The following is a 17605-nucleotide window of genomic DNA, read 5'->3' as shown; positions in this document are numbered from 1 at the left end:
CAGCCTCTGGCACGTGCCACGGCCAACGGCAACAGCTTCCTCTGGAGATGATTGCAGGCCACTCCTATCCTGTTTATTTGTTATGAATTGTTTCAGCATGTTTTCCAAAGCCTGATTAAATTGTGGTAAAAGCTTGTCTGTTCACAAGCGGCTCGTCAAGGTCCTCGGGTGCCTAATCCTTCCGCTCTCACATGCAGTCAGGCCCCGATGTGTAATCACCAGGCAGACCCACTTTGGGGGACAGCTTAATTACAGCCACATGCTATTGGGGTCAAGGCAGAATTTAGGGACTGAACACCAGGTAACGCCATGGCATAATTTATGATTACAGAAATATACTGGTGCCTTCCTGCCTTTCTCCCTGTCTGCCCAGTTACGCACATGGCTGCAAAACACATGAGGTGCATCAAGCCCATACAGCCCTTTCCAAGTGGGTGAAGAATGGTGGCAGCTCTGCTTGCTACATAGAACCCTTGGTCTGGGGACAAGCTGGCCAGGCTCTCCCCAGGGGACACGGCAAGGGTGCAGATGAACTATGAGGACTGCTGGCCCTTCTTGATGGTCTGTGGCACCTGCACATACAAAGTGGCTGTTTTCCTGTACAGAAACAAACAGTACTGTGCTAATTATGTATCTTTGCTCTTCTAGTGAAGCCATCTCTGAGTGTACAGCCTTCAACATCTATTTCATTTTCCCCCTAATGTTATTAATGGGATTTATGGACACGAGGTTTAATCATTCATCGTTATTTTACCTTTTCTCCCTCCTTTTAAAGTTATTCACAAAACCATTAAGATGAACACTTTAGCAAAATTTTCTAGCTATAATTAATCCCTGGGAGGCAAAACCTTTGGTTTTGTTTGACATATACACATAATTTATTTACTGTGATTAAATGAAGAAGCTTTGTAGTCCTCTTAGCTACAGGTTACCTCATCCAGATATGAGGTGCTCTACCTGTCTGCAGGGAGCAGACCATCCCAAAAGAGCATGTTTTACTCTGAAATTACTCATTCAGATGCCACTGAATGCCAAGATAGAAATAACTGGTTTGGTCACAGACCTTTTTGATTTTACTTTGCGTTCTCCTTTTAACTGTTTGGTACCAGTATCCTGATCAGGAAAGCTGAGAAACTGTGTTGGGAGCCTTATCAAGAGAAATATGCTGCCTTTTGGGAATTATAGCAGAGAACAGACTGTGCTCAGAAGAGCGCAAGATCGCATCTTCAACATCCTCTAACTGCACCACGCACCAGATCATAAGCTAAACTAAGTCCTCTTTGTTTCAGTGACCTTCAAATAAAGCCTGGTGTGTGCATATGCATACCTGCATGCAGACCCACAGAGTGTGTGTGAGCACCTGAGCAAAACAGAGGCTGTACCATGCTACGTATTGATCCTGACAACTAGGAAGCTAATAATAATATACTATTCTTTTACTATACTGTGCATAATTTCAGTAGCAGCTCTTAATTCATGCATCATTATGAAAGCCTCAATGGCTATGATGTGCTTTTTTTTTAAAAAAAGTGTTTTCTGCATTAAAAGGCATCTAACATATGCTCTCCCTTCCAGCCCTAAAGACCTATTGGCCATTTAAGGCTGATGGCAGTCCTGCCAGCGAGGCGCACTGCCCTGGCACAGAAAGGCGACATGTGCACACCAACAGACTAACATTTCTGCAGGGAGCTGCTGGACAGGGGTGCCGGGAGGCAGCTAAGCAAGGGCAGAGGGGATCATGGCTCAGTGAGACAGAAACTGAACCACAAAGCCTGTGATTTAGAGGTCCTCATGTTATTTGTGATGTGTTGGAGAGAAGATTTCTCCTCATGCTGTGGAAGATTTGTCTTTCTAGATGGGACCACCCAGAGCAGAAGGCCTCCAAGAAGCAGGTTTTTCAGTTACGCATATTCAAAGCTTGATGTAAAAGAAAGCTAAACCAGAGCAATTGCTAGGACCTGTTACACAACAGTAAGAAGCAGCCTTCAACCCCAGCCAATTCCTACTCCCATCTTCTCATTCACTTCCTACAAACTTGGCCGCACATACTTATGTTCGTCATGACTTCTCTTTTCTATTAGGGCCACGCAACCACCTGGCCCAAACAGCACTGACCCCAGTCCTGCTGCCCAAGTGTGGACGGTGGTTAATTAACTCTGAGAACTTGCTTCTGGCATTCAGTATCACAACTTCTTCCCTGACACTTTATTTGACCATAGCGACAAATGCTAATATTCAGCTACGCTGCTCTGAGACACCACTTACATGCTGCAGGAGAAAAGCGTAGGAGGAAAATAAAACCTTCAGTCAATGTTTGGTGGCTCTTGGCAGCACAAAGTGAGAGCACCTAAGTTACACATCCAAGCCCCAAAATACCCAGTGCAAAACTCCAGAATCTTTAGTGAGAGCCCAAGGGATGCTGCAAAATGGCCATAACAACAGGCTTAAATATAAAAACCAAGAGGAAGTGTGAAAGTCCCAACAGAAAGAAAAGAATGCATTGCTTTAACATCAGTGTAGGGTGACAACATACAAGAATGCTTGTACGGAAGGCGTTGAAATGAATACCATAATCTGCTGTGATGGAAGGAAAGGCCTTATTCAACACATCATTCATCTTGCACTTAATTGTAAGCACATGCTGGGGTTCCAGCCTGAAGCAAGGGGTTAATTCTCCAATTATTTCACAGGATTAAAACTACTTTTTTTTTGTTTTCCCCAGGAAATGTAGTGTTATTGTGAAGCCCATCCAGACATGCTATTTCATAATTAATACTAAATAAAAAGTGAATTCTCTCTTTTGTCTAAATAGTTTGCTTTGGCTCAGCTAGGAGTAGCAATTAGCATGACAGCCTCCCTGAATGTATTTGATCTGCTACAGGGTTTCCTGCTGCGTATCAGAAGAACAAACCTGATTTCACACAATCCATGGGGTTTATGTTGGCTGGATGTGCTATAATTAAAATGATCTTTTTTTTTTTCCCACCCGAGTGCTTTGTTTATATGCCTGTGTTTTTTCGTGGAGAGGCACACACATACCTATTTAACAGTTTGGTTGATTTACTCTTCTGCTCTTTACCAGTTCCCTTTGTAGCATTCACTGTTTGTAGTTTGGTGCAGAAATTGGGACCTGGTATCATTTGTGTTATAGGTCTGTTTTATTAGCAGGAGTAGAGGAACAGTTCCCATGGAAACGTTTCCATGTTTCAATGTGTGCTTTTCCTGGGATTTTCAAGGTTGTGTAGGGTGGGCTCAGGGGTGCTCTGGGGCTTTCTAAATGGGCACGTGCAGCAGTTTGCGAACGCTTCCCCTTCAGCAGGGGAAGAAAAATAACGTATGTTTAGATTGTGTATTGATGTTCAGGCCAATTCCCACCACCCTGATGGATCCTATTTTGAAAGGCCACCTCAAAACACAAGAGTGTTTTCTTTTCACTCTCCAACCTTTATGCTTAAGCCATGGGTGATGCTACAGTTTAACAGGGCTCAGCACTCTCACCTGAGCCAACGTGTCCTTGTTACTAGGGACTTTCAAAGCTTCTTGAAAAACACATGCCATCAACTCCCTCCTGCCTCTACAGCTGAGGTGTTCAGGCCCAGGGAACACTACTGCTCATGGGCCAACCCTGTTCCCCTGCCCCAGCATTTATCAAAAGCAATGCTTAAAAAAAAATAAAAAATAAAGTTACATGTGAACATCTTAAACCACGTCCTTTCTCACACAGCCTTTCCTTCAGGCCTCTATGACTGCCACACACACAGGTGAGTTGCGTAGCACATCAGTTGCACCACTAGTCACCTAAGCACTGCAGAAGATTCACCTGCAGCCTGGATCCTGGTAAGACAGGCCCCCATCCCTTTGTCCTCTTTCTTTCCAGAGTCTGAGGATGGGTTCCCAATGTTATTTTTTCCTTTAGTTTTTAATCTGAAGACTTAAAAATTTACTTCAACCTATTCACAGCAGTGGGGAAAAACCCACAAAAGAATCTTCAAACTTCAGGGCCACGGCCACTGCATTGAAGAGATAATTATAACAAATTCTTACTCTAGCAGAGAGTAATTATCATGTTCTAACAAACATATTAAATAATTCATTATTATTATTTTGGCACTTCTTTGTGAACCAGGTGTTTAGGAAGCAGTTTCAGACAGAAGCATGTAATGAAGTCCCCAGGGTCCTTCCCCACCAGCCAGTAGCATGAGAACCACCGCTAACGCTTGGGACAAGGCTGGAGCTATCCAGAGCCTGGCTCCAGCATGGCCAGCAAAGACCTCATATCAACATCAGAAGATGCTATGGTTTTATTTATTTTTCATCATCCCCCATGAATATTTCATAGTTTTCCAATTACTCCCATGGAAGTGTCTGAGCTTTCTCCGTAAATAAAGATTCAAGTAAGGTTTATGTCTCTGGTCCATATTATCTCTTAAGTTTTTAAAACATAACAAAAATTTTATTTCTCTAAGACTATTTAAAATTTTATTTTCATTCACACATTTTTGGGTTGCCTGACCCTTCACCAAAATCAGCAGGAGTGCCCAGGAGCATCCCATGTAGTCTCACTAAGCCTCCTGCTCCTCTCTGATCTTTTTTGTGAAGTGGCCTTGGTATTTCGCTTTTCATAACAACTAAAGTTTCTCTTCCACATACTGAAAATGTCAGCCACACCATGCTATTTCTGGGATTAAAAAAAGCCATGAAGAGTCTGGAGTCACCAAGGAGGAGGGGAAGGACATTCTTTTTTTTTTAAAAAAAAACCAAAACCAAAACCAAAAAACAAAACCAACAACAGAGTAATGACTAGCAAGAAGATTACTTGCCCTTTCCTCCTTTTGCAGTTTCTCCTTCCCCCTCACTCCCAGTACTGCACACATCAGACGTGAGTTTCCAGCTCTGGCAAACACCATCTCATGATTCACTTCCAGGCCTGACTGCATGTGCTACAGAGTACCATAACCACGAGGCAGTCCAGCAAATGCCAGTTCGCTGGTTGATTAAATCATGCAGAACCTCTGTTTGTTAAATCTGGGCAGAGTTGCTATGGAATCAGCTGTTCTTACCTGAAGGTTTTTTGGATGACCAGAGCTGCAGAGCTCACTGTTAGCTTGGGGACATTCATGGCTGGGGTCCCTGTGTACATGGTTCACCCGAGCCTAGAAAATACAAGCGTGGAGATATAAGGAGGTCTTGGCATTATATACCTGGCAGCTGCATTTGCTAGTCCATTCCGCAGGACTTCAAAATAAAGGGCAGTCTCGTCAAGATTTTTTTCCCACCCTGAAAGTGGCAAGCCACTTTCTTCTGTATCAAACTGGTGAGATCAGGATAAAGAATTCACATCACTCTGTGACTTACTTAAAAAATGTATAAAGACTTAAATGAACTGGTGTCCTGGCAAGAGTAGTATTTCTTGGAGAGGTACCTGACAGCAACATGGGAAGCCTGTGGGGCATTTGGTGTTTGTAAGGTTCAGGCAGCACAAAGGAGCAGGGGACTGGGTCCTGTCCCAACACTGCAGAGGCTGTTTGGGCTGTCTGTGCTCAAAACATTAAAAAGGGCACACTGGCTTCATGCCATGTTCATAAACATGTCTATCAAAGGCAACCTTTGGGGAACAGGCTCTACTGAAACCACTCACTTGCTGAAAAACAAACTGCCATTCTTTACCTGCTAACCCTTCAGCAAAGCAGCTTTTCTCCACTTCAGAATGTAAAATCCACTCTCTACACCGCTATGCGAGTGCTATTTAAAATTCACTCACATAGTCAATTTCACATCTTATTTATGCTCAGCTCAGAAGGTGGGAATGGCCCCGTAACATGTGCAAATTTTTGACTGAAGCAGAATTATACTAAAAACAACTGAATGAGGAATCCATGAGGCTTTGTGCAATTACATGTTACTGAAAAACACCTAACCATGTGGGCAGAGAGCAAGACAGATGAGATGAAGGTCCATAACTACCACAGCAATTTTTATTCATTAGTGCAGAGACACCTCAGCAGGCTACAGGACCCGTCAAGAGCAGTGACCCTCTTCTCCATACACTGCTCACTTTCTCCTCTTAGAAAGCTGTATTTTTAGGAGCCCCCACAGGATTTATTAGCTTCAAGATATTGATTGTACTAAGTATTTTTTTTTTCCAGAAAATTTAGTGCAAGTCTTCTGCTCACTGGCACAAGCAGTAACAGGCTGCCCTTTTGCTGCATTTTCCCCCAACACATGCAGCCCACAGCAGGGCGGGGGAGCCCGGGCCCCAGGGCAGAAATGGGGCGGGCACAGGAGGCCACCACACACAGCAGGACACAACCAGCCTCCCCCAGCACCACCAACGTGCCTGCATCTCTTACCTGAGCAAAACAGCTCCGGGAGCTCATCACCTTGCCCTCTTCTCAAAGCCACACTGTGCAAGAAGAGGGGAGGAAGGGCCCCGCACCCTGCCCTGGGGGCTGCCCTTGCAGCACAGCTGAGAGCTTAACAAGTCACACCTGGGGCACAAAGCTGGTGGCAACCTGGAGCTGCCACATGGCACCACACTGTCTATATATACCATGTACAGGTGCTACCTTATTTAGCATAAAAGGTGAAAGCACGTCCACATATCTAGGATTTTTTTTAAGACATTTGGAGAGAAAGTGAACAAAAATCCAGCATTGTGCAGCTAATTTCTCAACCAACCAGGAAAAGTTTCAAACAGCTCCTTCATAGCAAACTGCTTGTGAGCCCAAGCACCTCACAGCTTTGGTCATTAAAGGAAAGCAAACAACAGTGAGATTCTATAATTTATTACTGTTGCTAAGATGAACACAGATACTTGATACCAAATCATATGCAGAACTGTAAAAAAATAGTTTTAATACAGTATCAAAATTTACACAAGTGTAGTGTCAAAAGACCAGCGTCCCTCAAATTAGCCCCTGCACATACATACTGCAGGCACAAGTACATGTTTTACATTTTTTTTCATACATATATATAGAGAGAGATATATAGGAATACAACAATTGAAGTTTAACTATGCAAACAATATGTATGGGAGAAAACAACAAGGAAAGGTAACAGACAACTGTTTGGGCTGGGTTATATATATATGAAATTATGCAATGTTCCAAAGTGGAAGGCCAGATTCTGCATTTCCAACTCAAGGAGGTGGAGTGAACAGGAGTTTTGCCTGAGAAAGCAATGCTGGATCAGAGGCCTTACATCAAATGGTACCAAGTAAAAATAACAACAGAAACCAATATAACTACTGCTGCAAATTAACACACTTTTTCTGAAGACAGTTAGCAGATTTACATCATACTCCTATATAACAAAAGATTGTACAGCAACCGAGCTACATTCCACTGCAAACAGCCCACAAATACAGCATGTTGCAAGCTCAGAGAAAACAGAGGTTCTGACTTTGGCTCAAATCTTAGTAACCAAGAACAAACCAGAAACCCAGGAATTGTTGCATTCCTATTTTATTTTTTTTAAACTTTTATTAGTCTTTTTGATGCTCAGCTATAGTAAAAAGTTAAGCAACAGCATTCAGTCACAAGCCTGTTGCACATTCATACATGAAACTATCATTGCTTTTAGATATACACAAAATACCTATCATTGCAATTCAATACACACAACTAGTATCATACACATAGATAAAAATAAACTAAGCACATCTAGGGCGCCGTCTGGTCAAATCTCAGGCAATCTGAACAAGAGCTTTCTGCCTCATAATAATGAAAGACATGCTCTGAGTATAATAAAACCTTTTTCTTTGAAAGAACGCTACAGTGGCAAGAAAAGCTTTTTTTATAATGCAGTGCAATCTTTCAGAATCTTAGAGTCTTGTTAAATAAACCAGCGTGTCTCTAAATTAAACAGTAGAAATTAGCATCCTGACAATTGGAAAATACTTTCCGAAAAAAACCTCCGATGAAATTCTGATTTCAGACCTGTAATAGTGATACATAAGTACTCTGTTCATTAAAGGGCTGTGAACATCGTACACGTCCTCAGAAGATGTGCATCAAAGTGAATCAAAAAGAAAGCTATCTTTACTTTCATTTAGAAAGAAATTGTGTTTCACTACAAGTACTGTAGTTATGCTACACTACTGGCTGGTTAGGAGACTTTATGGTTTTTTAGCACCTCCAAAGGCAGGTATTCTACCAAAGCAAAAAAATCATCTGGAAATTGCCTAAGCACCATTAACCAATATTTTACAGACTGAAGTGTGAGTTATTAAGAAGTGACTTTCTCAAAACTGTGGAGACCAAAGGCACAGTTTATCGATGTCTCTCCAGTCTGGTGAAAAACCTCTGTTAAATCCCGTGGAAAATTCGTTTGACTTACTAGAGGTTCACTGTAACTAACCAAAATAAAACTTATTTTATGTAACTCCTGCAGAATCCCAGTTTTCCTTTAGTTAGGATGGAAATACCTCAGTGCTTCTAAATGTGGTGTGTTGAAGTGATGATGCGGCGGCGGTGTTTCACTAGCCAGGATACGAAACAGCAGTATTTGGGGAACACTGCCAACACGGCTCCTCTGACAGACCTCTGTGCAGAACCTCTGCTAGTTTCCAGCAAAGTCTCTTGTAGTGCATACAGACACCCTGTCGTCAGCTGGGAAGCCGCTGTGGACACAGTCAATTCTTTCTCTCTCATCGGCAGTTCAAACCCTTCCCCTTCAGAGAGAGGACTTGCTATCAGGGCCTTTTACATAGGTCCTTTATACTGATTTCCTGACAAATGTTGTCTAATTCCAGGGCACGACCCTGCAGCATCTCCAAGTTTCCTCCACACAACCTAAAGGGAGGGATGGAAAGAGATCTCATTATCACCAGTTAAGATGTGCTGGCATTCATATAGACATGCATCTGGAAATGCCACACATTCATTACGCAGACCATGCAGCACAGATAAGGACAGAGGGGAGGGACACACAACAGGAGAGGAGAATATTTCTCAAGGGATACAACATTCCTTTTGAACATAGAAAGCACATGCTTCTAGCTAAAAATGATTAAAACCACAGACAAATGAACTAGCACGTGCATCACCAGGGTATTTTATGTTTCAGATACAAGACTGAGGGCATTTACAGGCCTCAACTGAAACTGTTCAACTACTTCCCAAACCACATCTCTTGCAGAACAGAATTCAGAAGCACGAAGCTCAGATCAGAGGAGTCTAAACATTTCCAGTTTAAAAAGCACAGTGCAGTTCTCTTTTTCAAAGAGTTTACTTGTTACCTTAAAATCAAGCAAGACATTAAAAGTGTTTATTGCATTTGTTCTTCCCTGAGATCAGAGAAATTGTGCATGTAGTCACTATTCTACACATGTATGACTGCATAACATCCATGTTACAATTATGGAATTAAAAATGCACAGAAGTCATACCCCCCCAAAATTAGGAAAGTATTTTATAATAATTTATAAAAAGATTGACTGATTATAAGCAGAAGGATCAGCAGCTTGTGTTATATCACCAGGCACCTCTTCCAGGGGCCACCAGAAGCAAGAGTGGTGATTACAACCATACCATGTATTGCAATTTAAGATTATTTCTCTTTAATAATAATCAACTAGCCACCAGCGGAAGTATAACTGCTACTAAACCACTCATTAATCTCTGGACCATGTGACTGTCAAGAAAGGCAAAAACTGTTTTCCATTGTCAGTATTTATTATTTGTATTTTAACAGTTCCTAAAGCCCAGGAGTGAACAGAGATTGCATTAGCTGGAACTGAATAAACACAAAGCAGCTGGATTCTGGGAAGTCAACGGCCTGAAAAGACAGTTCCTACAGCTGATGAGTAAAGGCAGAAGGACCCCAAGGTCCTACTGTTGTTCTGTGCAAGAGATGGGAAAATAAACCAGTTCTTCTGAGCCTTTGCTGAAGAAAATCTGAGTATAAGCATGAAAACCAGAAGTACTCCAAAACTGGAAGCAGTAACACTCCAGTCTCACTACATAGGGCCGAACAAATTGAAGTCCTTTAAAGGGAACTGTCTTTAATACTAATGGGTGGGCACAACTCAAACCTTGAAAACTTTCCATGTGACCAGAATTTTGCAGCCTGAAACCAGAAGTTACCATCATAAAAATATGCACATGTTTTAGTATGTTTGCTGTATTGTGAAACACTGTGCCATGGTGAAAGCATTAAAATGGGGTTTCAGTGAAACCTCCCAAATCAGCTGTCTATGGCAGAGCCATCAGAAATGGTGGAGGGCTTGATATGACGAGACAGGTGTTTCTTTCCAATGTTTGGTTGCTGATTTTCCTAACTTAATATTATCAAAAAGAAAGGCCTCTTGGATGGCTTTTGTGAGAAGGCACATTGTACCTACCCATGCCTTTCAACAATTTTTCTGGTCAATAAACATTAGACAATATTTACCAAGTAGCTAATGTTAACATAATAATAAACTAAAAGGTGACACTTCCAAAGTCTGTCCTTTCCAGCTGAATAAATGACCCCTGATTGCTAGGAAGGCACAAACGCACGCAAGACAGCTAAGACAGACATCCTAAGCAGAATTGACAAGGTGGGGTCAAAAGGAATAGTCTCCTGCCATTTTTACACATGGGAAATGGAGAAATCTTTACCAGCAACCACTTTTACTTGTGCATACAATGCAACAGATACCTGGGTCTCAAAGGCACCACAGTAATGTTATTTGCCACCCTTTCAGGAAAACAAGATGATATAGGCTAAATTTCTACAGACATCACCAAACTCTCCTTTTGTGCTGGCATATGTACAGTTCTTTGCACAATCATGAGAGCTGTACGTACTGCTGCCGTCTGCGCACATATTTATTTGGCCCTCTGCATTGTATATGCATTTTGGATTTGCATATAGGGGTTTCTTCTCAGTTCACTAGTTCAACACTGACTTGTCACAGACAGCACTAATGGAATTACTTTGCGTTTACAAGCACTCAAAAGAAAATGGAATACTTAAGCATTCCTGAATGTGTTTTAAATAGTTATGACAGAATAAAAAGCCCAGTATCAAAAACTTCACTCAAAATTTCAGCAGAAACCTTGACCAAATAGAGGACAGCTATGTGGCTGACGATACAGTCATGGCGATTCATTTCTACCTTACTTCCAACACACTGGAGTGAAAGAACAGAGAACTCTTCTCCCTGGAAGTCAGGCAGAAACCTGCACCCTAATGCAGCTACGTCACCGGCCAGCTGTGATAGCATTCGAGGCCCATGGTACTTCATGTGCAGCATGAAATACTCGTGGAGATCTCTAGGTTCCCTGACCCTTCTCGCCCAGCTACTGATCCACCACCATATGGTGTATCCCATCTTCCCTTTGGCTCCCAGCCCAAGTGCTGCAGCCCTGTGAACAAAACTTAGCGGTAGCTGGAGGAAGATCATGAAGAACATGTCTCCAGACTTAATCCAAACATTCCCATGCTTTGAAAATACCTCTGTGCTCACTAATACATGATAAACTACCTCTAATCCTGCTGCTACGTATTGCTGTGTTCTCCTAAGACAATGCAAGTATATAAATACAAAGCAAAAACATTCCCAAATACGTTGTTGATGAGGTGGTACCAATACCATATGCACACCTTGAGGAGAGAATTCCCGCACCCATCATCTTAATAAAATGCCAACATGATCATGTAACACCATAAAGTTCCTACAACACAAATTATACATCCGAATTGCATTTTGGTAGCAATCGAGACTATGCACCAAAATTACAGAGCCCAAAGTGAAATTTGTCATAATTCCACTGTTTTCACAGGCAAAACGATGCCAGGGTAAACATTTCATGTAAAACACCCACAGTGCATAAAGGTGCAGTAAAACAGTGAGCTAAAAACTGGAAGCAACTGCAATGGGAATGCAAAAGAAAAGAAACATTATAATTAGTTTATCACAAATCCACTGTATTTTATCATGGACTAGATGAATATAAGAAAAAGTAAAACCAGAAAGGAAACAATCAACTATTTCAGAAATATAATAATATATCAATAGTCAAATCCGACAAAGATTTTAAAAGGTAGCATTTCAATGCCAGCAGCAGAGCTTGAATGGCTGGGGAACAAAGAGACAAGGCAGAATACAAGTACATATTTAGGATTTACAAAAATGAATTGATAATGTCAAATTTACTATATTAGCATTCTAGAAGTGGCATTACTTACATCACAAGAACTTTTATGGATTACTATTAAATATGTATTAGTTAGAAACTGCTTTTTTATCCATAAATTGCAAAGGAAAACTGTAAGCAGGAAAATACACAGGTGCCATTGTACAGATGGGGAAACTGAGGCTGCCAGACTTCATCATACCTGTCAAATTTTATTCTTATGATGGATAAATTCAGGTCAGCTGAGTCACACAGTACTTTATCCCAGATATATTATCACACATGGATTTTTCTGATCAATGCTAACCAATTTTAACTAACGTCAAAATTAGTGTTCCTGATAAAACAGTAATTGTGTTACAGAAACAGTAATTGACTTAATTTCTATATATAATCTTCACAGACATATTGTCAGCATTTAAACAAAAAATACCTTGCATCTTCAGGTGTTTCCAGGTTCAATATGGAATATAAAATTAAACACCTTAAACACTTACACTGCACATTTCTCCAGCCACAGCTTTTTCTGTCTCACTAAGGTAATGGTGAGAGTCTTAACAGTCTTTAACAGCCTGCTGATTTTTATGTTCCTGAGCTTCCAAGACAAGGGTATGTTTAAAAAAGGGGGAAAAAAAAAAAAAAAAAGGAAATTTTATTTTACAAATTAGTTTTGCACAAATAAGAGCAGTAGTATATTTAAGCTTTCAGGGGTCCTTCCTGAGTATAAGCATACATATATAACAGAGCAATTGCATTTAAATATAATTAAACTGATTACAGTACTCTCAATTGCAGGGCAGGAGGGATCATTAAATCTTCTTGCCTGACCTCCTGTGCACCACAGAACACTTACATTTCTGCACCAACTTCTAAACTTATCCCCAGACCTTGTTTTCAGTTAAAGCATACTTCAATTTAATTTGTAGATAGTGCAGTGGAGTTTCCAGTAGGTGACACTGGACTCAGGATAGGACAATCCAATGCAAGTTTCGCAGGTAAGCCTGTGCCCTTGGTTATTGAGGCAGTTGGACTAGATAACGATCATCATTCCATAAACATAACCCTGGTCTGCAAAGCAAACCTATGTGGAATATGCACCCCTCCATGCCCAAGCATGCAGCTCGGTCATATACAACTTGCAAAAAGAAACAAACACATCCTGCCATATGAAATAACAACTTGTATATCCCTAGTGATACCACCTGCACATCGGGAATAAACCCATAAGCTCTGGCAGGGTGGGGAAGATCACCAAGGCCCAGGTATGGGGACACACATATGGCAATTTCTTCTTTCAACCACTCTGCATGATGGGTCTGGTCATGGCAGAGCCTTTATCAGACCAGCTGCATGGCAAAGTTTTTCTCTCTTTCTCTCTCACCGCTGTCTCCACCAGTGGGAGATTCACAGGCAATTTTTTTTTCTTTTTTAAAGTCTCCTCATTACTCAGGAAAAAAACAGTGCTATTTTTAGCAATGACCTCCCTCTGTTTTCTTATGGATCTGCCCCTTTAAAATACATTCCAGCTCTTCAGATTTCTTGCTGTGCAGAAGGGGATTGTGCCAACAATAAGGTTTTGTAACAGAGACTATTTCTTTTTTGCAGGAATTCCTAATTGCCAAATCTGTAAAGAACAGCAGCCCCCTTCCCTTGGCTTGTTCTTCCTCCTGCATCTGATTCTGCTAAGTGATGCAAGTGGGAGCTCTGCATTCCCCAGAAAGGCAGGATCCAACCCATATGTTTCACTCTGGGAAACAGCAGGGTCTCCTCCCTGTCCGGGGATGGGTAAGGTTGGGCAATCTGTTTAGCTGACAGCTCACTTTCCATTTCGAATATAACAGTATCATTTATATCTATTTCTGCCTGCTGCGATACCTCCTAGCAAACTAAAAGCTGAGCTTTCACATCATATTCAACTAAATTCTGTGTATTTCTTATCAATCCATTTCAGCAACCAAGGTATCAGCCATTGTTCAAATATTTCATTTACACCAACCAGCTATTACAGGTTGTCAAAAGCATGTCGTTAAATGTTCCATTCAGGGAAGCATCTTTGCCAATGGGTATTTTAAGAGAACTACAAAAGGCTTTTTTTGATAATTATGCATGATGTCTTGACAAAATTACTTGGCATAGCTTTATTTTCTAGGCAGCAGCAGGTGAAATATATGGAAGATGCACACAGGACCGTGAGCACTGCTGAACCAGGCACCTCTTGGCAGCTGGGAACAGTGGTTCATCATACCTCTCCTGTACAAGGGCAAGACCAGCGCACTCACAGGCAGACTGCTGCTGCTGGGGATGTGGTTGGGGGTGGCCATTACAGACGGGACCCGAAATTGCGTGCATGTGGAGAGGGACTCAAGCACTCTGCCGCTGCTTCCGCCCCACTTCGTTTGCCAGAAAAACAGGCGAGGTGGCTGCGGTGAAGTGCTGCGTCTGGGGTTTATGTTACAGGAAGGGATCCAATTGCTGTAATTTGTGCGTAGTTCACTTGCATAAACCTATTTCCTCAGGCTTCATGGAGGAGAAGTCAATGCCACCCAGCCATGTGGAAGATCATCACCCTGCACATAAACTCAGATGTCCAGGCAAGTCAACAGCACTACTGAGCTCTTACTGTGCATCTCCACAAAGCTCAAAAACAGAGCAAACATCCACAAAAGTCCCTTTCAGTTCCTCCCTGAAGGAGTGCAAACCTACTCCCTCCAAGTAACCAGTACGTCCCTGCAACATCTGTATAGGTGGGGAATGACACCCAGTTAACCCAATGAGTATTAAAGCAGTTTAGCTGATGAGTGAAATACAGGAGAGAAGAGGTGCACAAAGCACCACAAAACAATCACGTCAAAGCCAGCATTAGGAGACATGAATATGGAGTACCTGCTCCCTGCTCAGCTCACCATCAGTTTTTAATCCTCTCCAGAGGAGCATGGACACAGCTGACCCCCGTACTGCAGCAAACTCAGCCACTTAGTGATTCAGATCATCTGATAAACCGCTGCATCTTGTAACAGCTTTCTCATTAATTGCAAGAGTTTCCCTGTTGATATAGGTAAGAACTTACAAATTTGCCCCTCTGATTGCTTTTGTCGATCACTGTTAATCAATGCAACACAGGTCTTTGTAATCCAACCCTGACTCCAGAGTAAATCACACCTGCTCTCAAAGAAGTTTCAACACTGACCTTGGGATCATGATGCATGGTCTTCAGCCCAAAGTTCTGCTATTTTTATTATGAATACACCATGCGCATTGACTTTATCTTTGCATTAAAGTATTTCTCTCTGCATGGGTTACAGGAATCCGTTATATTCCACTGGAGAACAAATATGCATCCTGGATGAAGTAGAAAGACTTCCTTATTCAGAAAAACACACTTTCAGCTTAGAAGAAAAACTGTACAAGTCATTTGGAGAGCAGCTACAGCTGGCATCACCACCATTGTAAGGGCCAAATCCCTGCCCTGAGAAACACAGATACAATGAGTGACAAACAGAAAAACAATCCCGCTCATGACAGCAACATCCCAGTGGTGTCCACAGGAATGTTGCCAGGACAATACAACACGTGTTGAGTAACAGACACGATGTTCTGCATGGACTGTACCGGAGAGCATTACCTTCAGAGCATTTACCACTGAGTCAGACTGCTGAGAGGCTGAGCCATGTCCACTGACGCTAGCTGGCTCGTTTGCAGAGCAGTAATTCCCCTCCGCCCCTCCTGGCATCCTAATGGGATCCTTCGCAAAAAATTAAAAACTATTTAATAAAGACAAGGGTTTGTAACTAATTAAAACAGATTTAAATTATTTATTGTTCTTTTTAAAAAGGCCGAGAAGCACTGAAGGCATGTTTTACTCCAAAGTCCCCCTCTTTCTGTGCCACAGTAACCAAGATCCACATGAGGCAGCTCACATGCTACTGTTGAGCATCACGCAACATTTTGGTCCTCAAGAGTGTCTATCTGGAAAATCAGGACATAGTAATAAAATTTCTTATGTATGTTGCCTCACAAAAGTGCTGTGATGTTCAGAGAGAGGATTTCAACTCCAGAGGAAGGTTTTGAGAACGTCTCATTTTATTGCACTAATTTTGCAGGTTGTCCCTTCAACAAAAGTCACATTTTTAAACGTTCCTGCAAGGTTTGCAACACAACCTTAGCTGCAGCCAACCAGGGAAGGAGCCAGGAGCTCCAGGCTGCCAGCTCACTCCTTCCCCGCCTCTGGCTGCTCTGGTACAAGGGCATGTACCCTGCTTGCGGGTGAGATGTCAATTTATACCCAAAAGTGACAACCTCAGGGGCTTTTTCCTCCCAGTGAACACCTGGAAGGGCTCTTCAGGACACTGCCAAACTAATGCAAGCTACCTAAGCTCTCACAGCCCTATCACCTCAGACTTTGCAGGATGTAAAGCAGCTCCCAGAGCAAATGCAGTGCCAAGGTAACCTGAGCAAGCAGCCTGCTACAGAGGAGTGCTAAAAATACCCCTGCTGCATTCATGGACAGCAATGTGATAGCTGCAGCGACAGAGAGAGCCTGAGTAGACACTTCCGAGGTGCTTTCAACCTCACCTGCTCTTCACTGTCATTCTTCATGCAGAATCTTGTTTAAAAAAAAAAAAAACAAACGAGAAATATAAAGAAGAAAAATGTTTCAAAGGTTGAGAGATGAAAAGTTCCTTTCTTACAGAGTAAAAAACACTGTTGCAAACATTAAGAAATAATGTGGCAGAACATGTGGGAAATGCATTTCTGAAGGAAAAATAATGACAGTGGAAAGAGCCCCTGATCAGAATCTGTGCCCCGATGTGCACTAATCTGCCCGCTGAGCAAGCACACAGCACACTGCAGTCTTTTGGGGAGTGTCTACAATCTAAACAGTAGGAAAGATGAAGGTGGGTGTGGGAGAAAAAGGGCACAGAGAGATGACAGGAGGCTTTACTTCACAGATCCAGTCTGCCTGAAAATGTTTGACTGAAAAGCACCCCAGTCCAAAGCAAGTTTATCTGCTGTGCATGACTTCATCAGGGTATGTCCAGGCCTTTGTAACCAACACTGCTGGCATATCGCAGAGAGAACCCTTGCAGCTACTGAACATGTTAGACTTGACCCCAGCAATCATCTGCAGGACTGAACCCTAAAAATAACTGAGAGAGAAAGAGAGAGAGAATGCTGCATACGCTAAGCCAAGGAAAAGGTACTTTGAGTCTGAATATGAAACCCCATTAGGTACACAAACTTGTCTTCCAGTGCCGCCCTCCTGCCAAGCAACAGATGCAGTGCAAACCGCAACAGTGGGCACTAATGGGTCTTATAACTAGGCTGCAATACCAGCACACACTTAGGGCAGCACGCAGTGTATCATCCTACAATTCTCCACAGCAATGACTATTATCAATTTGTTGTGATGTATGGAGGGAGGTTTAAGACTTATTTTTCTTTGGGAAGGACTGATAGCTCTGTTAGTGACTGGGCAGACT

At 42.2% G+C, this 17605-nt stretch overlaps 1 protein-coding gene across 2 annotated transcripts in view; it reads right to left on the bottom strand.

Annotated features, from left to right (window-relative positions):
* Window positions 1-8705: 8705 nt before the first annotated feature.
* The window catches only part of CCDC85A (coiled-coil domain containing 85A), a 78527-nt gene continuing 69627 nt past the window's right edge, over window positions 8706-17605 (bottom strand). Inside the window, exons 4-5 of one of the 2 annotated variants that reach the window (XM_009948794.2) lie at window positions 15748-15867; window positions 8706-8795 (exon numbers count right to left, since the gene is read on the bottom strand). In XM_009948794.2, coding sequence (XP_009947096.2) covers window positions 8706-8795; window positions 15748-15867 — 210 coding nt within the window. The remainder of the gene's footprint in view (window positions 8796-15747; window positions 15868-17605) is intronic. The other variant, XM_086460796.1, reaches the window with a different exon arrangement.

Source organism: Leptosomus discolor, chromosome 2 (assembly GCF_034619465.1).
Source record: "Leptosomus discolor isolate bLepDis1 chromosome 2, bLepDis1.hap2, whole genome shotgun sequence".
In the NCBI taxonomy this organism is placed as follows: Eukaryota; Metazoa; Chordata; class Aves; order Leptosomiformes; family Leptosomidae; genus Leptosomus; species Leptosomus discolor.
Note: the sequence above shows the minus strand (reverse complement) of the source record. Positions and strands in the feature narration are given on the sequence as shown.